This window comes from Ambystoma mexicanum, chromosome 8 (genome assembly GCF_040938575.1).
Source record: "Ambystoma mexicanum isolate Mex_15411 chromosome 8, UKY_AmexF1_1, whole genome shotgun sequence".
In the NCBI taxonomy this organism is placed as follows: domain Eukaryota; kingdom Metazoa; phylum Chordata; class Amphibia; order Caudata; family Ambystomatidae; genus Ambystoma; species Ambystoma mexicanum.
The window spans coordinates 504,971,868-504,998,248 of record NC_090929.1 but is presented as its reverse complement, the minus strand read 5'-3'; the positions used below and the strand labels follow the sequence as shown (position 1 = coordinate 504,998,248).

At 44.9% G+C, this 26,381-nt stretch overlaps 1 protein-coding gene across 3 annotated transcripts in view; it reads left to right on the top strand.

The window, feature by feature from the left end:
* The window catches only part of CFAP74 (cilia and flagella associated protein 74), a 2,332,202-nt gene that overhangs the window by 698,102 nt on the left and 1,607,719 nt on the right, over nt 1-26,381 (top strand). For all 3 annotated transcript variants that reach the window (XM_069610170.1, XM_069610172.1, XM_069610171.1), the window contains exon 12: nt 13,287-13,503. In XM_069610170.1, the coding sequence (XP_069466271.1) occupies nt 13,287-13,503 (217 nt within the window). The remainder of the gene's footprint in view (nt 1-13,286; nt 13,504-26,381) is intronic.

Genomic DNA, 26,381 nt, shown 5'->3' with positions numbered 1-26,381 from the left:
AATGCCACTCTGTGCCTCCCCCCTTGCCAAAGGAAGACCCTGCATAATTTGTCTAGCTCCATGAAGAACTTTTTCAGGATATTATATGGGACATTCTTGAAGCAGTGCATTAGCCTCTGTAATGCCACCATTTTTAGAAGTGCTGCCCTGCCAACCATCGACAGTGGTAGCTTACCGAAAAATTCCATTGATTTTGCCAAGCCCTCCTTGGCACTGACTGTGTTAGCTTTGTGTTCCTGCTTAGAGTCGCGGTATATGCTCAGCCCCAGATATTTAAAGGGGTCCATATTCCATGGCAAGGGTAGGACAGGCAGTTCCGCCCCTCTATGTTTCACCACCTATGCCATCGGGAAGGTTCCATGTGATAATTCTGCCGCAAAAATATCACAATACAAAAATATCGCCATATGTTTGTGGCGAAATTCACAATGCACCCTGCGGGGGACACCCCCACAACCCCCACTCCCACATAATATCCCCAATAAAAATATTGCCTATGGCGAACCAAACGGCCATATTTACGGCGATATTTTTGTTGGGGATATTAATACCTGATACCATTGGGAATAGGCAAGACTTATTTTTATTTATGCAGATCCCCGTTTGTGCACCAAAATTGTCCAGCACCTCCAACACATATGGTAGATTTATCTCTGGGTCTCGTCGTCCGCATACATCGGCACTGTATGTCGCACCCCATCTATCTCTATGCCTGCGTCACTGTATTCCTGTCTCAGAAGTGCTGCGATAGGTTCCGCAGGCAATATATAGGGCATTGGGGACAGCGGACACCCTTGACTCGTCCCTTTCTGCGGCTCCCATAGATCGGAAAACCTGTAGCCCGTCCTAACCCTGGCCATCGGTCGAGTATATATCAACTTCACCCACTTCTTGCACTTTGGACCAAACCCCATCTTCTCCATGGTAGCATATAACCAGTCCCAATGGACAGAATCAAACGCCTTGGTGGTGTCCAATGAGGCAACAGCGCACTGCTCTGCCCTGTCATTGGTGCAGAAAATGACATGGTGCAACCATCTCAAATTCCTGGCTATGCTCCTCCCAGGGACATGAACCTGTTTGATCTCAATGGACTAGCTTCGGTATCACCCTCCTAAGCCTGTTTGCCAGTAGCACGGCCAGGATCTTACTATCTTGATTTAATAGAGACAGTAGTCTATATGAACTATGATCCGTTTATTCCTTGTTAAGTTTGAGGAGTGGAATTATCACTGCGTCTCGCAAGCTACCCAGGAGACTGCCCAGCTCGTATGCCTCATTGTACACCTTAGCCAGCAATGGTGCCAACATATTTACATACGCCTTTTAGAACTCCCCTGGTAACGCATCCATACCAGGAGCTTTCCCAGAAAGCAATTTTCTGATGGTAGCTAAGACTTCCTCAGGGGTAACCGGTTCTTCTAAGATGCTCTTCTGCTGCTCATCTAATCTCTGCAGTGTGACTAGATCCAGCACATCCTGTATTTCCTCATCCCGGGCCTCATGTGGGTCTGTGTACAAATCCCTGTAATACTCTGAGAAAACCTTGTTTATACTATCTTATGTGTTGACCTCCTCCCGTTCTGAGTTCCAGATGGTGTGTATAGGAGATCTTGCTTTCCTATCATTATATAACCATGCTAACATTTTCCGAGGTTTGTCTCCTTGCGCGTGAATTCTCTCGAGATATCTCGCGTAACAACATTTCCCAAAACTTTCCTAGTGTGATATTCACTTCTGCCTCAATCTGGTCACCTCTTCCAATTGATCTTCCTTGATGCCCCCCGCCTTTCCACCTCTAGCAGCTTCCCTTCGGCGACTTTCAGGTCAGCGATCATTACTTTCAGTATCCCTCCAGCTCTGGCTATCATCTCGCCTCTGATTACCACCTTATATGCTTCCCAAATCGTGCGCACCTGCTTCACACTGCCTTTATTAGTTTCCAGAAACTCAGTCATGGTTTTCCTAATATGTTCTACAAACGCCTTATCCTGTATGGACGCACTTCTCTATCTCCACATGAGTATAGGCGGTCTAGGTGGTACCACCATCAAAACAGCCAGCAGAGGAGCATGGTCTGACAGCATGACCTAGCTTGATATTCTGCCCCCACAAATTCTCAGACGCATTCCTGCACCGTGAACAAGTAATCTAGTCTAGTCTAGACCTTATGAGGGGCTGAATAATGAAAGTATTCTCTTTTATTCCCATGTATTGACCTCCATACGTCCTCAAACTGAAAATGTTGCATGAAGGTACGCAGGACCTTGACCGGAGGGGCTGGCATTTTATCCTTAGTGTCGGACCAATCAATAGTGGGGTTCAAGGTACAATTAAAATCACCACCCCATATGAGAGTTCCCACCCTGTATGGTCCCAACCGAGCATACAAGGACCTAAAAAATACAGTGGCATCATGATTGGGGGCGTAAGTATTGACTATACATACTTCCCGATTTTCCACCATGCCATCTATAATGACCATCCTCCCTTCATCATCCGTCATAGTACCCAGTCTCTGGAATGGGATTGGGGGATTAACCCATATTAAGAATTCTCTTGCGTAATTTGAATAAATTGAGCCCACCGTTACTCCCCCTCATGAGCTCCCCAACTTCCAGAGTTTGCGCATTCAAGTGTGTTTCTTGTAGCAAAGCTATCCCAACCTTTTGTCTTCTCAAACAAGCAGATACTCTCAGCCGTTTAACATAGCTATTTAGCCCTTGGACATTCCATGACATGATTCTTAACCCTTCATCCATCGCGTGTTAACTTCCTCTATTACCCTACAGTCGTAGGGACATTCTCTGCTCTCACCCGGACAGTGCGTAGCCAATTATTTATTGTGTCACGCCTCTCTTCCTTGTCCTCCCTCCCCCCTTGTCCCACCCTACCCCATTACCAACACAAAACAACCCTCCCAACTGTAACTGTACAGCAATGCACTGCATTCTTAGACACTCCCTGCTTCCGCCTCACAGAAGACCCAGCAAAACAGGGCTCCTAGTGCCCAGTAGGTGGGTGCAATATTGCACCCTATAAAGAAACAAAAGGATATGGGGTGGTAGGCTTTCTCCTCCCTTGCAAGTCTGTGCTCCTGCATGTAGTTGCCCATTCTGGCATCAGTCATTATCACTTCCCGGGGTAGACGGTCTCACTTCAGTCCAACTTGGCTAGTCCCCCAGCCTTATTATGTACAATCAGTCTAAGGTTCCTCTTAGCTGCCTCTGGGCATCCCTCTTCTTTGCTCCTGTGCTCACTCCTCGAGTGGTGGGATCTTGGCGTTGTCCATCCAGTCGTGTGCTTCCGACGGCATCTCGAAAAACAAGGCCTTTCCGTTGTGAATGATTTTCAACTTGACAGGGTATATCGGCATGTATTTGACTCTGGCTTTTTTTAGTCTCACTTTCGTGGTGATGAATTGTGCTTTTTTGCACCTGGAAGGTGTAGTCCGGGTATATGGGTAGTTTTGCAGAGGCCCTCTCTATATCGCCCCCATTCCTGGAGAATGCAAGAATCTTTTCTCTATTCATGTAGTTGAGGACCTTCGCTATTATGGGTCTCGTGGGGCCCCCGGCGGCACTTCCTTACCAGGGATCGGTAAGCCCGTTCGATAGTGAACCCCTGAGTCAGATTCCCCGCTCTGAGCTCCTGTAGCAGTAGGTTTTCTACATAGTTTGTCGGGTCGGATCCTTCCATCCCCAGCGGTAGGCCAACGATCCTTATGTTGTTCCTCCACACCCTGCCTTCCGCATCCTCTGCTCTGTCCTCTAGCAGCTCACCTTTTGTCTCAGGATGTCCACATCCTTCGACATCTGCTTTTTATCAGTGGTGTTCTCCTCGACCTGCTTCTCCAGCTTGGATGTGCGCTCCGCTAACCCGCAGACATCTTTCTGCAGCAGGCCAACATATACCCTCACCTCGTCGATCTTTGCTTCTATCATGGCCTGCGAAGCTGCTATGGCATTCAGGATCATCTGATGGCCTTGATCTACTTCGTCACCTTGTTCCTGGGTTTGTTTTTGCCCACTGATCTTGACGGTGTCTGCCTCCGCCCCCACCGGACCCTTCGCAAAGGCCTCCATAATACTCTGCTTGCCCTTAGTCTTGTTGCTTTTTCCAGCCATCAGTTTCATCCTGGCATGCCTCTCCTCGTACCTCAGAACCATCTCAAGATGCTGCTCGTTTGACTCTGCTCCTTAGGTGCCTTTGCTGGGTTCACACCAGACGCTCCCATTGACTGCTCCTCTTGTCTCAGTCAGTCTTCCACAGAAAGCCTTACAGTCTCTGCATTCAAGGCATGCCAACCTTCTCGCCACTGGCATCCATATAGAACAGTGTTACAACTCTCAGCCCAAGGCTTCTTTGTGGCCCTTCAGCTTTCAAATGGGCTATTCGCACCTCCTCAGCCCACTCAGCACTTCATGTGGTCCAGCTAGCATGATAGGATGACCCCCCGGATAGTCACTACATCTGCCACTACCTTGTTCTTGCGGTGTGGTGGCTATCGTACCCTACTCTGGCCCACTTCAGGTGCTTTAAATTGTTCTACCAACTTGAGGCTGTGTATTCTTTAATGCCAGTGCGCCTGCACCTCACAGAGCCTCATGCGCCAACTTGATGTCTAGCCCTCTGCCCCGGTGTTGTTATAAGTGGTACCGGTGTCCCTTGACCAACGTGTGCACACTGTTCTGGGCTTGAGCTGCTTCGGTGCTCCCTGCTGTAGCTCACCTCAAGCTGCCACGGTGCATCAAGCCCTTAATTTCTCGGGCATTATGAATCGGTGCGTTAGAATATGTATAAATAACTGTTTTGGTGGCTGTGCTTCAGCGCAGGGCTTATTCAGGCCTGACCCCCGATGCTTTTCCACTTGCGGTAGGCCCACTAGTGTTTGTGCTAGGCAGGCCCCTCTCTGTGGTCACCGTTCCACAGCTGAGGTGACTAAGCTTTTGACTTTATCTCACTATGTGCATGCCCTGCCGGGGTCTCTCGGCTACTGACGTACCTCAGAGTCACTCCGCTGTCCGTCATCCGTTCGGGGCCGCGTATCACCTAATAAGTGTGATTGTGCTTCAGCTTTACGGCTCCTCCTCTGTCTGCCGTAACTGGGGCTCCGGAGTTGCTTGTGCTTCACGGGACGTTGAAGCAATAATATCGCCTGCTGTTCTAATCGTCGCCATTCACACTTCGCATACAACCACTGTTCCTTGCCGCCTCAGTGTCATATTTGTGGCGGGGTATCCCTCTGCCTAGTTCACGAATAGCTTCAACCTCTGCTCACTTGGATGGCACCGGCTTCCATCTGCTGTCCACACTTGTCAGCTGCTCTGCACCTCTCGTCGCGAGACGTTGAGCAGATCTTTATCTACAGAGAGAGGCTCCGCTTCAGATCGTGTCTGGCGGCAGATCCACTTCCAAATGCTAATTGGAACCAGCTGCTCACTGGGTACCAACGCAAACTACTCGTCACTTTCGCTCGTAGCAGTTTCCTTTGTTGTGCTGCCCATTTTGTTGCTCCTCAACATGCTGGAGGCAAACTTGCCATAAGCTCGTTGTCTCAGAGTTCCATCCGTTCCGACTCCAATCTGCTCTCCCATGCGCCCGGCACATTCATGAACAGTTGCTCCTGTCTGTGAGCTCTGATGCACGATATGTGCTCTCCAATAACCAGGATCATTTCGGCTCGGCAGGAGCCTTGGAGGAGACGTGTCCTACTCCATGGGTTCCTAGCCACTCTCCTCGCATATCTTTTTTTTAATGTTTTTTCCATCCAGATTAACTGAGAGAGGGCAGATAGGTGATGGTGTAGCAGTTGGAGAAGATAGGGGAGATGGAGAGTGCCATCTCGGAACAAGGGAGGAAGAGAGAGGCAGAGAGAAAGTGAGAGGTGAGGTAGGAATGAGTATGCTACAAAGCACGGTTCTGAACCTGATCCACTTGGCACAATAAACAGAAGGGTATTCGGTGTAAAACCAAAAAAGTAAGAAGGAGGCACAGCTAAAAACGATTTTTACACAAACAGGAACAGTCTTGGAGGAATGGCACAGGAAGTGCAGCACAGCAATACAGTAGTTGGTGACAGTAGGAATGAGTCACTGTGAGTGAATGCAGAATGGGGAGTCAGCGAAGAGCATTGTGCATCTGCAAGGTGGATGACTTGAAAGACAGCGGAAATGAGTTTAGTGGAGCTGAGGCAGCCTTTTATTAGCATTACTCACGTGATGGCACGAGTAGTGAAGACACAGTCAAGAGGAGCATTGAATGTAAATATATCAATAGGGAGCATTTTCACTGCAGATTTCGGGAAGTTGGGCCCTGAGCACGGCCATTTGCTGACAGGCACAGACATGAGCCTTTGTTCAGGCCTTGGTTGCAGGGGCCGGCTTCCACTTGCCGGCTAAAGCGATTGGCCCTTAGATGAAGTAGCAACCAATCAGAGGAGGGCAACTTGTGGATGGTGGCTTGCTACTCGGACTGCAGAAGGCGTCTGCCATTTTGGAACATGGTGTTTCGGATGTAAAATCAAAGGCCACGTTGCTTCTGGGGGTTATAAACCTCCAGGGATCACTGCACCAACATGAGCACAGCACAGATGAGATAGGAACAAGCACCCAAGTAAAACGGTGCGTGCAGGTGCTTGTCTTGGATTATTTCTTTTTCTTTTTTTTTCTTTTTTTTTTAAATTAATTTTAAAACGCACAACATCAGCCCCTAAAAAGCCCAAAGGGCCTACCTTTCAAAAATAAATTGAAAACGATGCTCCAGCAGCGAGTGATGATGGTGGGAGGCTCCTTCCCACACAAGGCTTCCAGTGCAGGTGCCAAGATGTTAGTGATGTTAGATATTATAGGTACTGGAATGTTCAAGACCCCAAGGATTGTCCAAGTTGTTACATCTCCAAACCATGTTGATGGTTAATGTAAATGCTTGCTCAGCACATTCAACAGTGTGTATGTACAGGAGCTGCCTTATGACTTGTGTAGACAAATTCAGTTATCTAGTTTGAATGGAAACCCCAGTGAGTTCCAATCAGGAACACCTCTTGACAGTGGGTGTAGCAAGTCAGTCACTTATAGAAGATTTGCCCCATTCTGCTGGATGTTGTGCCAAACATATACACAATGATATCTCTAAGGAAGTAGATTTCTTGTTGTAGAGTCCTGAAGTTGTCATCTACATTGTTGAAGCCTCTCTCTGTTTCACATTTCCGTCATGTTCACTTTGCCTCAGGTGTCAATCCTTTCCTTCTGCTAGACCATGCCACCCGGAGTGGAAGAAACACCCACAGGTTCCACCTCCTAAGGAAAGACAAAGAGACAAAACAAGGAATTATAGCAAGCTGTCTCTTTGCATATTCCCAAAGGATAAAGAAATAAACTGGGTTGCTCTCTGGTATGGTTTCCTCTTTCCTTCCGGTTCCCCTAAATCGGTATTACCGAAGATCTTTCCTGGTAGAGGACTAGGGGCCACAATACTGAGTACCGACCCACTAGAACCCTCCAGCCCCTCATTGAGCAGAGAGGAAATTCAGGCTGGGTAAACCCAATGGCGTGGTAGTGCTGTTTACAGATTGCCCAATAGGTGGGCACCTTTCTCCAGAGCCTTTTCATCCCTGGTGGAATCAACCCACCAGGTAATTCAGGAACTCCGTTTGTCTGTTCCACATTGGAGCATTGCTTTATAGTTCGAGAGTCAGGCTTACCTAAACAGCATCTATTTCCTAGCAAATCATGCTAAACTGCGGCAGTAACTCTCTTAATCTATAGTTCTGATCTTTTGTAATCTGGATCTCCTCCCCAAAACTAATTTTGTGTCCTCCCAACCCTGAGCAAACCCACAGAAAACTTTAGACCGCCAAGACACTAACTATGGAAGACCTCAGTGCCATCTTATCATCCCTCAAGGTCACATCTTATTCGGATGACATCCTCCCTGCCACCTTACTCAAGACCCTTGTGACTGAAGCACTCCTCCTTTACCCGACAATCATCAACAGCTACTTTACTCAAAGCTCCTTCCCCTTGTCTCTCAAGACCAGACAAATCCTGCCGCTTCTTAAGAAACCAGCCCTGGACCCTGACGATATCAGCAACTACCGCCCCATTACCCACCTTCCCTTTCTAAGTAAGATCCTTGAGAAAGCAGTAGCCACATAACTCCTCCAACACATTGAAGCCAATAACCTCCTTCAGCCCTACCAATCTGGCTTCAGATGCAGTACAGAAACGGCTATCATCAAGGTGATTGACGATGCCCGATGATGATGGCCATCCTTGCCTCCTAGTTCGCCTGGACCTCACAGCAGCATTTGACATAGTAGACAACCAGACACTCACCAACAATCTACATCGCTGCATGGGGGATCAGCGAGATTGTCCTCAGCTGGTTAAAATCCTAGCTTGTGAACCGCCAACAGTTCATACAAATGGATTCTTCCAGATCACCAACTCTACAGATCACTGTGGAGTCCTGCAAGAATCCATCCTGTCCCCCGTGATCTTCAGTCTCTACATGGAACCGCTCGGAAACCCTCTCTCCACACATCCACATTCACCAATACGCAAATGACCCGCAGATCTACATTAAGATATCCTACATCGAAGACATCCACAGGCCTGCCTCACATTGATCCAGTCCTGCATGTCCAGCACTTACCTGAAGTTGCACCCCTCCAAGACTGAATTCCTACTGCTGACTAACGACATCGAACACCAGACCTGACCAACAACACTGAACATCCAGACCTGGCTCTCTGCTATGAAGCTCAAGGGATTCACACCACAGCTGCCCCCTGTGCCAATTCCTTTGGGTTAGGCATCAACAGACACCTCACATTCAAACAGCACATCCAAGGAAGACACAAATGGCCTGGTATCAACTTTCTCTACTGCGTGAAATCAAGCCCTTCATCCCAGAAAACAACTTCAGATCCGCTGTCCAAGCCTTGGTCCTCTCCCACCTGGATGGTGGCGGTGCCCTTTTGGAATGCCTTTTGGAGACAACCCTGGCACCCCTGAAATGTGTCCTGCATGCTGCAGCAAGTCTCATTAAAGGACTCAGAAAATTCAACCACATCACCCTGACCCTCATCGAACTGCACTGGATCCCATTGCAAGCCTTTATCATCTTGAAATCCTGGTGCATCATTTACAAGGCTGTCCTCCTGAAGTGCCCAAGCTACCTCACTGAGAAACTCTGCATCCCCAGAGGCCTGTGATCCACCAGAAGTAAGGAAATGTGCAGACTTGAATTACGACAGTGCAGGAAGGAAAGACCTAGAAGACAGGCCTTCTGTGTCTAATCTCCAAGACTCTGGAACCTCCTCCCATCAACATCAGACTTGCCTGATCACTTCTACAGTTCAGGAAAGAGCTCAAGACCTTCCTCTTGAAAGAATATCTCCTCCTTATCCCATCGGTCCACACACTCTGCACTCTTCACCCTATCTGAGACTTGGTGATCTGCTCCCCACTGTCTTCCCCCCCATGCTGCCCATTGCCCACCCTCCACTTTTAGCTCCCTACTTCCTTTTTCTCTGATTCCCTCAATGTGTTCTTCCCCCTTTGATTGCATAGCGCTCTGTTGCTTCCCGAAGTCTTCGCTCAATAAATACCCTAATAATAATAAAGATGATGATAATAATAATAACAGATGTCAAAAACAGACCAGCAGGTCATTTTCTCAGACTTTGACATTGATCAAAAAATCATACAGTGCAAAAGTTAATCATGCCAATGTCTGAATCTAATCTAGGTCTCTCTGCTTCATAGGAATGACATTTGTGAGTCAGTATATTTTTTTCTGTACAGTTGAATTTGCAAAATGGCTGAAAATCAAATTCTAACTAAAGATGCTTATTTGATAACAGAGAGAGTTCCCACTGAGTTTTAAACTGTGTTTTGTTCTTTGTTCAAGGGCAAAAAAAATGCTAATAAATGTACTCCATCTATATATTTAAAAGTCAAAATGTATTTGTGGCAAAGTGTTGTTCCTTATGCAATTCTACACCGTTTCCCTAATCTGCACCACATTTTGCATAGTTGCCTGTTCGAACCCTCCAGACATTACTGGCTACATAATATGATATGATAAGGCATTTATAATGCGCCTATACACATGTGTTCCAAGGTGCGAAAATGACATTTGGACACCCCACCCCTTACCCGGATTTCAGCACCTTCACACATGTGATGGTTGCCTGAAATTGGAGAAAAAAAACAATGTGGTCGTAGAAGGACTGGTCCTGACACGAGGAACAAAACTCGAGGTCGAGGCCCTAGGGTGCATGATTTCCAAGTTATTTGCGCTGCAATGCACCACAACGAACTGCACCACGTCAGGGTGAGGCAGCAGGTGGGGAGTAAGAACAGAAGGTCCCAGTATGCAGCAGCACAGCAACTCTCGCCTCCCCCCCAACGTCTGCTCCGGGGTATGTCAGCCAGCCACACTCGCCCATTGTCATCAGTGCAATTTACTTCAGGGTGCAAGCACATCAAGCAATAAGCAAATCGGAACAGTGACCTACAGGATCAGTGTTATCTGTCTACAGAACGCGTTCGTAGAACAGGTACATCTGCTAGTGGACTATAAACAATGACTTTACATCATATTTAACCTGAAGCCATAGTATGCAGTTACATTATTTTCTATTTACACATTTTTATTAAATGATTTGAATGGCTTTGTAAACACAGCAGTCTGCTTATGGCAAATTGATGTATAAGGAGTGTTTTAACAGAGTGTTTGATATAACCTCACATCAATCCTGACAGCACTACTGTGAGTATAATGTTAGGTTTTATTGTGCCACATTTGAGATACTTATACACATTAATTGGTGGTATGATTTCGATTTCTAGAAGTGAATAGAAGAAGAGTAGAATGCTAGGGCTATATTTAACTTCATTAATGTTAGAATTAGGGAAGGCATATTGTTTACCTAGAATATTTGTAATGTTCATATTATGTTTCTTTTTCTATTGTATATGGTTTACATAAAACCCTTACAACAAATAGAAATTAAAATACAATATCAGCTAGTCAATCACGTAATACATTGCACATTCATTAAATTCACAATAGTCCCACATTAAAATACATACAATCCAATAGATTAAACCAGGAAACCCCATATAGAGGAAAGAGTGCAACATTTAAAATACTCTAAAACTGTTAGATCATTAATCATAAGTGATTGCATTTCATAGTCATTATATAGATCCATCGATTTAATGAATAACGCAATTGCGTTGCCTTCTGATGTGTTCTGAATATTAATGCAACATGAGCAGATATAATCTTAATTCCCATAGGTGCCCCATGTTGGAAACTTAGCCAAGAGAAGAGACCCCCCCCCGTTGCTCAGCGCGAGACAAACCAATATAAGGTGCTTCAATGTTTCAGTCTGTACACCCACTTTCCAAAATCTACCAATGGCATTTTCAAATGTGACTAATTTAATGGTAAAATATTTCACAAAAGCGACCAATATCAACGATATGGGAATTGTAAAGGAGGGAAAATAGCACTGCACAGTTTATGTTCCCACCACAAATGATTCAGTGATGGATATGCATGGAAAGTATCTGTTCTATTAATCCAATCTTTCTCGTAAAGGGCCTTTTTGACCTTTTCTGGATTAGTAACCAGGGTATCCCTATCTAAAGACGGGTCCCTCAACTTCGAATCATATCTTTCTTGGATTTTTAACAGGACCCTATTAGGGGTACATTTTACACCAGAGTGGTCCAATATCTTGCCCAGCTCTTCATACAGTGTATTGGGCGATGGACCAATCATACTCCGGAAAAGGGAAAGTAATCTCCAGATCACTCACGCTCCCAATGATGTAATACCCAATTCAAATCTAATGGCCTAAGCCGGGATTACATTAGGCAGCTTCAGGATCCGTCGCCACATCGCTGCCTCAATAGTTTCCAAGGAATTAACAACCTCATCGTAATATAGTTCCATTCCATAGGTGAGTTTAGGGACACCTTACCCTAATAGAAACCAACAGAGGATTTTATAGAAAACTGCCCATATTTTTGTTGTAATTTGCTCATCTGATTAGACAGCACTGTAGCTTTTTGTCTTGCGAACGTTCGGATCCCTATCTGTGAGGCGGGGCCAAAAGAAGACAACCAGAGTGTTTGCTCATATGTTATCTCTTAATGAGGATATGTACACCTAAATGCAACACAAGAGTTAGAGAATTCTGTGTCTGTTTCTATTCGAGTGAAATTGTTGTAGTAGTCTTAGAACTGTGTAACTGTGTAGGAACCTTATTGACGACAAGTAATGCTAATCATTTACACAGGGGCAATACACATTGCCTCCTAGATACTTTAGGGATAGACCCACAATAATATTGCTATCCAATAGTAAACCTGTCAGGTGCTCAGGAGAAGTGCTTTCTCGTGCACTAAGCACAAAGATCTGACTCTCCCCAGTGCCTTTTCATGTGTCTGAATACTATGCTGATGTGTTCAGGGTATCAAGGGACAGCACAGATCTGGACTTTGTCAAAGCAATTCTCCTGACTCACACCATGTTGTCCTGATCCTTCGGGAGACCAGCTTTTGGTGACGGTCACTATGTCAATGATTGATGCTGTGATCGGAACTTGTTAGAGATTTCTTAGAGAGACCTTCAGTAGATGACTCTTAATAACAAGCAGAAAGCAGCTACAAGCCAGTACGGATGTAGAAGTGGTTGTTGTCAGTTTAACCAAAACTCTATAACATAGTTAAACTGGCAGCACCAGACAGGGTGGCAGCTGCATCTCTGATGCCCCTCCTGAAAAGGAGTACAGGACAAGTTTTTTGAGGAGCCTTAATTTTTTAACAGTGTAGGTCCAATTGGTTATTTCTTACTTTAAGCAATTTCTATTGCAGAAAATATGTAAAGTTTGTATGTGTACTTGCACTATGATGTATAGTTGCTGCAAGACAAGAATTCTATGTATGTAGTGATTAATCCATCCATTTGTCCCCTGTTGTTCTCATTAATATTCTTGGACATATACTTATTTACTGTACCTTGCAGCTGGCACATCTTTCTCTGGACATTTGAGAAAATGCATTCCCATTGAAACTCTAACATTTTCCTCTTGTATCATCCCAATCAATTTTTATACACAGACCATGTTGAAACACACACACTCGTGTTTCAGCATAGACACAGATCTGCGTTTTTCCACTTTGGTTATTGTGTGCTTGTTAATCTTCTGCAGTAACTTGTTGGCTACAGCTTCATCTGTGTACTCTAAATATCGTCCTAACCAGGGAATTTGAAGAGCAACAACAGTCCAGAAAAATTGAGATCCTCAGTAAGATTTTACGAGAGGAAGAATATTTGGAGAAGAAGAAAAAGCATCAGCTACCCACCGAATCACTCAGGAAGTCTGGGGATAAGGGCCGGAGCCCTTCGAAGCGTAGAGCCAAAGCAGTGGTCTACATGGAGAAGACATGTGGGGAGCAGAGCCCTGTAGTAGAGGAATCGGTGAGTATGCAGAACTCATTGTGATCATGGCGATACACTTACATTCAAATGTCTCAACCTACAAACTTGTAGGGAAGCCTGCTCCTACCTCTAACCATTTTGTCAAACTGCTCTAAAGATGCTGCACATGGACTTTGGAATACTCAGTATGCAAGCCTCACATCAGATGAATGAGGACCCTGCTCCCTATATGGTGAGCCCCAGAGCCTCAGTCACGAGTTCCTGGTTTTAAACCTAACAGTTCTGAGAATTACGTTTCACACCTATTTCTATACTTTAGCTTTAGGTGCAGTTTTTTTTTACCCATTGTCAGTCCCTTTTGGTTGTTTATGGAAGGCTTTTTATTGTAAAGTGTGTGGGGCATTGCCTTGCATACTTTCTTCCTATTTCAAATGCAGAAAAATAAAACAAATAACACTCTGTCCTTTAGCAGGGTCTTCTTTAACATATGCAGTTTCAGTTTCAGAGACTGTGGTTCAATTCATTCTAAACCACCGTACTTTGGACGAAGGTTAGGTTTCCATGCAGGGCTTGGGGTGGGTGACAGGTGGATTTGTCGGTTTTATGGATAAAGATGCATCCCCAGTTCGTAGCCCTTCTGAGGGCCTTTCAGAAACTATTGGTCTGAAAAGAATACACAGATATCTCTGCAGGGCATAGAACAGTTCACCACCAATTCGGCATTACCATGCCTCCTTTTCCTCCCAAACATTATTAATATTGGTCCTAAGAAGGGCATAAGGGCCTTGCCTCTGCTCTGCATAGGTCTCTCTTGCCTTGGGCTTTATCAAGTTGATTTGTTCTTATGGATGCTACCTCGTTTGAGGTGAAGTAGTCGCTTATCCCTCCAAACAGACATTTTAGGGATAGTGTGGCCCTGGCTTGACAGGCATTATGCTTCGCCCATCCTAAAAAGCTGACAGGGTCTGGATTATTTTTTAAAAATTGAAAAAGTGAAATCTTAGTTTATTTTTTTTATAGGATTGTGTTTTAAAATAACACCATTTTGCAGACCAAACCGCTACCTAGTGTTATATCGAAACCTATGGAAATATTCTGTCCTGATGTTTGTGCTCTTTCATTCAAATCATGCTTTTTCTGAAAGCCTAGAAAATAAATGCAAATCCTCTGGGAACGACCCAATGGTTGCATTGTACAGGAATTTGTCAACCAAATCCACTGTGGACTCTTACCAAGGCACAGTTCCTACACGGCAGCTTTTTTTAAATTCTAATCAAATTGTATTGGCATATCAGTTAAATAACACACAGTATAAAAATGTTCATTGGCATATTTTGCTGATAACCCGAGTGTTGATGTGTATATACACTTAGTCCTTTAGACTAAGAAATCTAAACATCTTGAATGCACTTATTCAGTATCCTCTTCATCTATCCAATTCACCTTGAAAATAAAATAAACTCACCCAAAACCATAGTAGTATCATCTAGAGGTTATCAACCTCCTCAGGCAGTCTCTATCGATATCATAGCCCAAAATTATGAGAGGTTGCAGAAAAAGTATTTACTTACTCCCTAAGTTCAAAAAAGAAGGTGGTAATATGAACAAAACAACCTCATCAAATTCCCAAACATGTGACAATACCTTCTTTTTCTCTAAGTTACAGAGTTCATGGCAGTTCTCAGATATATTATCCACAGATTAATATTTGAGAAACTTGAAAACTTGCCTCATGAACCTTTCGTCCTTCTCTACTCTCTTCACCACCCCTCAATCCCTCCTCCATTTTATATTTCATAAGAAAGGCATGACATTCCATTTCTAAATTCCTGACAGATATATTTTTCAATAAACAATAAGGTTTACTTCAGGATCACTTCCAGACTAATACAAACCATGCCTTTGCTGCAAGCAATACTTTGTGCATTTGTTGAAGTGCAATTAATCCTTCTTCTTCAGGGGGGACACCCTTCAGTTGTACATAGGTAGAGAAGGTTTCCCAAGCAGAAGCTGAGCGCAGAAAGAGAGACAGTGGAACCAAGACGGGGTGCAAGGAGGGTGGAGCCCTTGTCCCGTATCCCAGCTCAATATAAGTCTATATATTATATTGTATATAATATCAGTATAAGTCTCAGAGAGCATGGCAAGTAGCACAAGTCTGGCCAAAGCAGGAAACCAGGAATTGCTGCATCGAATGTGCACATTGTCCGGGGCACTCCTGCACGGCTAACCCAGTCAAGGAGGAGCGGCTGCCACCGGAGTAACGTCCTTGGCTCCACAATCAAGGTCGGAGAAAGCCTTCAATACAGCTGGTGAGTCGGAAGAAACTGTGTGATACCGGTCTGTACCAAAAGAAGGTTACAAGCTGCGAAAGTGTTGGAAAGACATCCTTGAACTATACACAGAGGGAGTACTTTATATTAGAGTGGTCCTGGCGTGCCCAGTCTAAGGTCTCTAAGAGTATTACTGAGAGAAAGTAAAAGTGAATGTGAAAGTGGAAGTGAACTGTAAAAAGGGATCAAAGTGGTCATACAGGGGTTAAGCAGAATCCCATGTGCAATCGAAAGACTTCGATCAAGGAGGTCCGAGCCCGGCAGAGGAAGACCTACATGAACTTTCTAAAAGCCCTCGACAGGTCTGAGCCTGTGGAGATCTATGAAACAAGTGGCAGGAAATTGGAAACTAGGCTTGCGAGGGGAGCCTATACTAGCTGTGAAGTAAAGAGGGGTCGAAGCCCGGCTGAGGGAGACCCGGGGTGGACGTTCCACCCAATGTCTACTGAACAAAGAAGGAAGAAGAAAACCCCTGGAACTGTGATTTGTTATAAACTTTTTGTTCATTGAAAGACACTAGCCAAGAAGGCCATGGCTCACCCCAGAGACTGACTCAGAGGTTTCAGAGTGGATGCCAAGCTCAAGTGTCCTGTTTTGTCCCGTGCTGAAACATGGGGAAGGGAGGCCAACAGCCTAAACATCCTGACTTATCATTTTGTGTACATTTCTTTCTTTTTGTGAACATTATCCCACACTCTTTGTAGCATAGTGGTAAGGATTGGCAATAGTTTTTTTTTGTTTTTAAATGTATTTGCCTAGACTCCACTAGGACTGTATTATTATTATTTGATGGTCGTAGCTTGCTCCCATTTTAGACTTAGGTTTAGATTAGGCGTTTATCTCACCTATTTTACAGTTCAATAAACACCCTTGAACTGTGCTTCATTGTGTATGTCATACTTTTGATACCATGCCTTCCTTATATCACCCTCTTCTGCTTATCCAGATTACCAAGCCCTTGCACGTTTCAGCTCATGCACACAAGTTCATCCATCCCCACGCATCAACACAGGCAATGACACCACTCTGCATGTTGTCCTCAAGTAAGGTCTTAACCAATAGTTCCCATCATACCATCGATGTAACCAAAGTGCTTCAGCATCACAACCAAGTGCATTTTGAAACCCCATTATAACTCGCCCACCCACCAGCCTCATCCCCCTTCCAACAGGGAGGATTGTGTCCCCAACATCAGAACCCTAACATAGCAACTTTGCATTGGGAGGCTGGCACACGTTCTGCCGCTCAGGCCTGGTAATAGCAATTGAAAACCATAATGATAAGCAGTAATAATCCTCCTAGGGCAGAGAGAAACTGGCAGAACACAGCACGAGGTATACCCCCATCGCGTATTCCATAACACTGTCACTGTAGGGCAATGGGGGCCCAAAAATATGGGAAACTCAAACACAACTACACCCAGACAGAACCAGTATCGAGGGTCTCATGCTCAACCAACATTAAGGGAACCAGAATTCAGGGCACAGGGGTGCATTCATCAAGGAATTTCATGGCTTCCTCGAAGATCATGAAGAAATATGTTTGGTTCTTAAGTTCAATGCGTAAATTAGCTAGATATAGCATTGTGTATCTCAATTCCAGTTTCCTAAGCCTTTGTTTTACAGCCAAAAATGTTCTCCTCTCCTGCTGTACCACCACAGAAATGTCTCGATAGATATGCAGCTGACTAGAGCTCAGGTGCAATGCACCCTTCTCCTGGGCACAATCAGGGTAGCATATCTGTCACAGTAGTTTAGAAGTTTGGCAATTATCAGGTGCTGAGATGCCCCAGGTTTAGGTTTAGGCGCCAAAGAGCGGTGTGCACATTCGATTGCGAACTGTGGTGTTAATGTGGGTGTGCCCAGCCAGGGGAGAATAGTTTGTCCCACATAATCCTCCATCGAGCTCTTAAGGTTAATTTCAGGATCACCAATTATCAGAATATTGTTGCGGCATGATCTGGACTCATCGTTCTTCCTGATCACTGACTTGGTCAGGGCAGCAACCTCATTCTTGAGTGTAGAGATATTGTCTTCAGCTACCCCACTCTGTTCTCCACCTCTATGAGGCGCATGGCCACTTTCTCCATGCGCGCCGTAATGGAGAAAGGGGCAGTCGCTACCCCCTCTGAGGTGGCATTCACATGGTGGCCGCTATCTTCCGCCCCAGCTCGTCAGGTCTTCAGACCAAATATCAGGGTGAGCGAGGTGTTTATGCCCGCGAAGTATGTCCCTCAATGCCCACCGCCCTCTCGTTGCAAGGATCTTGCTGCGGGGGTGGCTCAAATGAGGCTCAGGAGAATATATTCACTGCTACGGGCTACGGGCCGTGGGAGCTCTGCTATAGAGCTGCCATTACTGTAATTGCACATCTGTCCCTATTTCTATGCAGGGTTTCCCTTCCTCAACTAAAGACTAAAAAAGGATCTGTCAGAATGTCTGTTTAACTTAAGTGTCCACCATCCTGTGCCAAATTCCCAATTTTTGTCCCTCACACTTGTAACTAAAGTAGATAAGGCTAAACAGTTTGATGCCCAGGAGAATGTCTCCCTTCTCCTGGTTTTGTGATCACAATTCAGTTTGGGAATGTTCTATAGTTCTCACCAGGGGGGGAATGACTCCCCTACCCTGGTTAGCGTACTCTTAACATAGCAACGTTCAAACAAGGTTCACCAGGGGGAATGACTCCCTTCCCCTGGTTGAAAGTGCCCTCAAACAAAAGACTAACAAGCCCAACAACCCTTCTCTTGGGTCGTTGATGTATCAGGGGGAATAGCCCGACCCCCTGTTTGAAAAGTTATTTTAACACTTTGTCATCAAAGGCCAGGGGGACTTACTCCTTTCCCCTGGCTGCAATGCTTGTTCTTACTTCTGCCACTTGATATCAGGAGGATGACTCCTTCCTCCTGATGCTTCTCATTGCAACTTGTCAGTCACACTAGACCTAGAGGAATTACTCCCTTCCGGTGTACACTCCAGTGTCTCTTGTGAGGGTTCAGAAATCAAAGCCGGACACAAAGTTCCCATGTTTTTGGTTAAAGACTTTTATTAACAAACTGGTTGGGAAAAGGCCTCTCTGACCCTGTTCTAAGAGGAATGTCCCTACCCAAAACCAAAAACTAAGGCTCTGTCTGCATCAGGATGTTAAAATCAAAACCGTCCTTGTGTCCAAACGTTCTATCCTGACCCTCACACTACAAACCAAATGATAAGGTGAAAAAAGGGAAATGTCTTTAACCTGGTAAATGCAAAAAGTGTTCATAAATGAAAAATAGAACAGCTCCAACATAAAAGCTCTCCAAGGTAATGGAGCCTTGGTTCCAGAGGGTGATTTCCTTCCCCTGGATTCTTCAATGCTATGTCAGTGTTTCCCGGTCTAACAGTTATTTGTGTCTTTCTTGGTCCACAACAATACAAAGCTCCTTTGCCTTATGGTTCCTTCTTCAAAAAGTTCCTTTTTAACACAAAATTCACCAAGAGTAACAAGCCTTGGTTCCAGGGGGTTATTCCCTTCCACTGGATTCTTCCTTAGCATCAGTGATTCTTGGTGTGACAGTTCTTTGTTCAACAAAAATAGTAATTGCTCAGGATTTGCTATAGATTTGTAACTGCCGGCTATACTCCCCTGCCAGTACTCTTTATGCACTTGTGATTGCCTGGTATACTTACTTTTTGAGACGTCTTATATTCATATGTAACAGTTCAACAAATAGTCCTTTCTTGGGATTTCCTGTAGATTTACAACTGCCTGTTCTACTCTTCTGTCAGGACTTCTCCTGCACTTATAGCTGCCCGGTTTACTCGCCTACCAGGACTTCTTATTTCCATAGATAACAGTTTCTCTTTTACATCCACAATTGCATATACATCTTCCTTGGTTCTGTATATCTGGTTGTTTCAACATTCGCTTTACGTTACCCCCATATCTGCATTCCACACACTCATATTTTATTTATTTATTTATTCATTCATTTGTAGAGCGCACAAAGCCCTGAGGGAGGTAGGCGCTAAAGTACAACTTAAAGATATGGCTACAGAATTGGCATCTAAGAGATTGTTACTTTACAAAAAAGACACAGTTAGAAACAATACATTGCAGTGCATTGCATATAAACATTGAGCAGTGAATTTACAGTAGGTTCAGAAACGGAGATCACACTAATTTACAGATCCTTATCATAATTTGTACTGAAGTGATACCGTAAGAAGCTATTGAAAAAGGTTGGATCTGAAGAGCAAGGTTTTGAGATGTTTTCTGAATCACCAGAAGATATGTCATTTCTCAGATGGTGGGGAAGGGCATTTCATAATTTAGGGGCTACTACCGGGAAGCTTGAGCCACCTGCTTTCTTTCTTCTATAACTAGGGATGGAAAGAATGTTAGTGTAGGCGGAGCAGGTTGGTCTGTTTGTTTTGGTTTTGCAGATGAGTTTGCCAAGGTATTTAGGGGCCTTATTAGCAATACATTTGTGTGTCATTGTTAATATTTTGAAGTTATTGTCTTGGACAGGGAGCCAATGAATGTTCCTTCTAATCTAGTGGATGAGATGTGGTTATGTCTAGGGATGTTTAATGCTGCTCTTATGGCCTTGTTTTGTACAATTTGTAATTTATTGATATTTCTAGTGCTAGTTCCTGCAAAGAGAGAGTTGCAGTAATCGATCCTAGAGAGTATCAAGGCCCTAGCCAGGGTAATAGAGTTTTCTTTAGAGACAAATGGGCGGCTGACTCTTATCAGTTTAGCTGTATATGCAGCTGATGAGACAACATGTTTGATCTGCCTATTTCGTGACAGTGTGGAGTCAATATATACCCCCGGGGTTTTTTTTATGTAGCCACTGGGATGGTGTTGCCATCGATAATGAAGGTGTTGTAGCACTGTGGGAGGTTGCTAAGTTATGTTTTGTTTCCGATGAGGATGAGCTCTGTCTTATCATTAAGGCATAATTCATTGCATGCCATCCAAGCTTGGATTTCAAGGATCATTTTGTTTATGTTTATGGTGTCGGTGGTGCAGTAGCCAGTTATCAGTATGAGAATTTGGGTATCATCCGCTTAGTTTGTTTATGTGATACCCATATTATCAAGTTTATCAAACAAAAGCTTGGTAAAAACATTATAGAGTGTGGGTGATACGCACAAGCCTTGTGGCACACCACATGTTACTGGGGCAGGGTGTGCTGCTGAGGTGTCCGAGAAGACCATCATAGTTCTGTTAGATAAAAATGATTTGATCCAGTTGATTGATTCTGGTGAGAATTGGGCTGCGGTTTCAAGGTTCTGGCATAGTATATCTTGGTTGACCAAATCAAACACAGCTGAAAGGTCTAGCAGAAGGACGATGAGTTCTCCTTTGTCTATGTACTGGTCCATTTGAGTTTTCTTTTTCTTTTTTTATTTTTTTTAAACTTTTGTTTATTGGTAGAAGGTTGAGACAGGTACAGCACAGATTACGTATCGACAAGCAAACAACATAACAGCACGTATATGCATTACATCACAACAATTATTACCAGCTCGTATTAGGAGGGTTGACATTGTGGAGGAGCACAAATGAGACATTCATCTTGATGAGTTAGACTGGGCTAGTGGGGGGGTGGAGGCGAACTCAATCTCGTCTTTGCTGTTCAGATAACTGCAAAATTCCGACCACCCATTCTTTGGGCGGTAGGGCATGGGCAGGGATCCGATGTACTCCTGTCATGGTCCGGCTTGACTGAATTCCACAGCAGCTGATGCTGGCCCCACAGACACTCACCAGGAGTTCACCTCTCAACCCTTAAGTATAAGCTGAGCTGAGAACCCCAAGAAAGGGAAAGGGGAATTTGGAGAAAATAACAACGGAGACACTGCAGCCCTGCAACCTTCTGGTAGGCTCTGGTATCTGTAGTAAACAAATACACTTGGTTACCTATATGTTAATATAAACTTCTTTTCTAAAATTATTCTAAGCAAACTCTAACTTCTTTACCTCTTAAACCTCAGTAAAAGACTTAGAGGCTAATTATCTGTGTGGAATATCTTGTAAATTATTATCTTGCTTTGTGCATATAGTTTCAAGCCATTCAAGTCTCTTTAGAATCCTAAAGTAATGACCCTTGCAAGCACCTTACAGACTTAGATATTCTTCTTGCTTTTTAAGTTCATTTAACTCTATGAAGTTTGAGTTTTAAATGCTTTTGTAAAATGCAGTCTTTCTCTGAAGTATTGAATTCCATTTGCATAAAGTTACATTAAATAGAAACTCATTAACTTTCTTGAATGGTGCTTTCCTTCTGCGTGTGAATGGTTTTCTTTTTTACACATAAAAACGGATAGGTTCTTTCTTGACAAGCGCGTGCGATAAACATGTGAAATCACAAGACGTGAAGAATTGTCCTCGCGTTTAAAATATACATGCACATCTTAACAAAACACGCGCGCGTGAAAATACGTGTACGCGCTAAAAAACAACTTGCGCTAGTTAAAATGGTCTCGCGCTCTATCGCTACCGAACACACGCGTTTATACAAAACGTAAATCACGTAAAAATAGTACACGCGTTCAAAACAACTCGCGCTTAGTTACAAATGGACTTGCGCTCTATCGCAACCCAACACATGCTTTATTACGCAAATTCTCTCACGTTAAAATTGTGCACGCGCTAAAATCCACTCGCGCATTTCATTTGGATACGCGCTCTATCGCTCTGAATACCCGCGCACTCCCATACAAACGTTAACCACGTCACACGAACTCGCGCACGCATTAAACAGTCTTTAAATACATTACACGTAGTTAACAAACTTTAAACTTGAGCGCACAGTGTTCAAACCTGTTTCCTTACAGTAACTTAACTGTAAAATGTCTTTTTTCTCAGTAAACTTTAAAACTTGTTAACTCTTTAAATTTTCTTATGAAAAATGAAAGTTCGCTGTGAAAATCTTAAAGCCTTGATGTCTTCTTGTTCACTCTGGCTCAGCAAACGATTTTCTTACTTCTTTGGTAAATCTTCTGAACTCTGAAAGGCCTTATTTAAGGAGCTTAACTAATGTACAACCAGCCACTGAATTTCTATGGATGAAAGGCAGTTTAGAATCTTGCTCACCTCACAAGAATCAAACCCATTGTCCTTTACACCAATCAGGCAAACCAAACATATCATTGTTCCTTTAACCAATCAGATTAAGTTTCTTTCTCTCCATCTTGACTTGGGCAAGCACAATGTTAATTCTATGTACAAACTCTTTCTGATTACTAATCCAGCCAGCCCTGACAACTCCTCCTCGCACGTTTGTACCCAGGTGAGGGCTTTCAACCGCACATTAAGGGTGGCGGGGGTGCGACGCTTCCAACATTGTAATATACATCTTTTAGCAACAATAGCACTTACATTTAACAATTTTGACATTTTTCTTTCATTTTCCCCAGTACAAATTCCAAACAGCAAGGCGAGTGGGTCGAGCTCCACCAGGGATCCAATCACCTCCGAGAGCGCCTTTGTCACCTCAACCCAAAACGTGTTCAACGCAGCACAGGACCAAAACATATGAACATGATCTGCCTCGCTCGATTTACATTTCGGGCATGTATGTGTCGAAGTGAGCGTGAATTTCGCTACCCTCTGCGGAGTGTAGTAAAGCCTGTTTAGAAGTTTGTATTGTATGCAGCGGAACCTAGCATTAAGTGAGACTTTGTGCGTGTGTGCACACATTTTACTCCACATTTCTTCAGTGATCTCTGTTTCCAGCTCCCTGGCCCATGCTTCCCGTGGTTCCAGGGATATATTCTCCAGTTTCCCCATCTGCATTTTGTAGAGGGAGGATGATATGCCCCTACCGCCTGTGGAGTTTGCTATGTATTGAAGTTCAGGTGAGTCTGGAGGCTCCTCTGGGAAGGAGGGCCACTTTTCCCGTATCGCTGATCTCAGCCTTTAGTATTGCAACAAGTCAAGCGCAGAGCTAGAGGGCCCGGGGCGCCATGTTTGAGGGGTGATAAATGTGCCATCAGGGTATAGGTCAGTCAGGGCCCAATAGCCCAGGTTTTCCCAGCGTTGAGAGAGATGTTGGTCGTATGTAGGGGGAGGCCGGGAAATTGCCACAAGGGGAGCCACTTATAATATGGGCGTTGCTCTTGACTAGAGTGAAGGATATTATTCCACGCCCTGATCGTGGTGGCCACCGGGTCAAATGGGGCATCTGCATGATATGTGCAGTGTAGCAGTAAAGACATGATGTGGGTGCCCTCTCCAGCCATTTTCTCTAATTTGACGTGGGAGCGGATTTAAGTGTGTGTACCAGTGGGTGGCGTGTTGGGCCTGTGCAGCGTTCCAGTATAGTGTTAGATCTGGGGCCGTAAAACCTCCTTTTTCATAGGGCAGGGTCATATGTTGTCACTTCTTGCAGACCGCCCCAGAGTGCCAGAGAAATTGAGCGAACGCCATGTGAAGCCTCTTGAAATATTGCTTCCCTGGCCACACAGGTACATTAGCGAATATATAGAGGAGCTTGGGGACCGCGGTCATTTTTATTAGTGAGGGTCTGCCTGCAAGGGATAGCGGGAGATTGCGCCATTTGAGCATCTTGGATTTGATAAGCTGTGCCGTTGCTTCGTAGTTGTCCGCCAGCAAGGAAGCTTTGGCCAGTAACACCTGTACCCCGAGGTACTTGATGCCGCCCGGGGACCAACGTAGGGGGAATTCACACGACGGTTGCTGGGTTGCTTTCGTTAAAGGGAACATTTCGGATTTAGAGTAGTTAATGGTAAAGCCTGAGTACGTGTCTATTTTTGTTATCTCTCGAATGATAGGGTCCAAGTATTTGGAAGGTTGTCTGACGTATAGGAGTACGTCATCCACGTACAGTGTATTGATTTCCGATGCATCCTGTAGGCGGATGCCCTTTTGGGTGTGTCTATCCCTGACATGATCGGCCATGGGTTCAATGGCAAGCGCAAAAAGGATGGGGGAGAATGGGCAGCCCTGTCGGATATCCCTGCGTAGTTCGAAGGGGGAGGAGGGGACGGAGTTGACTAGCACCCTAGCCGATGGTCCTGTGTATAATAGCTTGATATAGGAGATCATGTTTGGTCCTATTCCCATTTTTTCCAGTACAGCCCATAGATATTGCCATGAAACCATGTCAAATGCCTTTTGGGCATCCAGTGTGACCGCCACTGTGCCAGACTTCGGATCAATTCTAGACAGCACGTTGAAGAGACGGCGGATGTTAAGTGCCGTAGAACGACCAGGGACGAATCCACTTTGGTCGTTATGGACCAGATGGGGCATGAGCGGGAGGAACCTATTGGCAATTACCTTAGCAAAGATCTTCATGTCAGTGTTGATGAGCGACAGGGGCCTGTAGGACCCGCATTCGTCTGGGGGTTTCCCAGGTTTGGGGAGGACTGTGATTAAAGCTTCTCTTAAAGAGGGGGGGAGGGTGTGTGATCGGAGTGATTCGGTCCATACCCCGTGCAGTATGGGCACTAGGATGGCAACATGCTCCCGGTAGAACTCAGACGTGAGCCCGTCGGGGCCCGGAGCCTTGCCATTAGGAAGATCCGAGATCACCTGGACTATCTCGTCTAAGGTGAACAGGACATCGAGAAGTTCCTTGGTGCTCTGAGAAATAAGGGTCATCGGAATGGATTCTAGCAGGTCATCAAGGTCACGGGCTGTGTGTTCAGGCTGGGGGCCATATAAGTTGGCGTAAAAGTTGGCAAAAGTGTCAGGGATGGCCTGGTCCGACCAGTGTCTTAACCCCTTTTCATCAATAATACTATCTATTCGGTCCTACCACCCTCCGCCTGCACCAGTTTAGCCAAGGTTCTGCCCGGTCTATCGCCCTCGCCATATCTACGGGCAGCCACAGGGCGGGCGTAGTATCTCACCTCACTTAGGGCGTGTGCCTCAAATTGTTCCAATTCTGTTCTAATCATTGCTAGGGTCGCTGGAGCTGGATGGGAAGTGTACTCCTGTTCTAGGGTTTTAAGCTTGGTTTCAGAGTTATTTAAGGCCTACCGTATGGCTTTGAGGACCCCAGCTTCCCTAGAGATGCACATCCCTCTGAGACCTTGAATGCCTCCCAGCGTCGAAGAACAAGTTTATGGCCGCTAGTATATCAGCCTTAAAGACGATATCAGAGAGGGCGTCAGATTTGAAACACCAGGCGGGGCGGGCCCCAGCTGCATTTCCTAGTTGGATCTGTAGCAGCACGGGAGAGTGGTCAGAGAGCGTGCGCGCAAGGATCTTGACATCCGAAACCCTGCCCATCCGGTCACCAGACAGGAGAAATAGATCTATTCTCGAGGAGCTATCATGTACCGTGGAATAAAAGGTGTAGTCTCTCTCCTGGGGGTGGAGTGCTCTCCAAGCATCGTGTAGATTCAAATTGTTCATGTACATATGGAGTCGCTTGGCAGCACGGGTTGTGGCTCTACGGGTAGTGGTCGTTCTATCCAGGACATTATCGAGTATAAGGTTCATGTCCCCACCCCATATAATGGGGACTTCTACAAATCTCATGAGGATGGCAGACACTGTGTCTATAAATTCAGGGGAATCGGTGTTGGGAGCGTAAGAATTCACAAGCAGACATTCTTCATT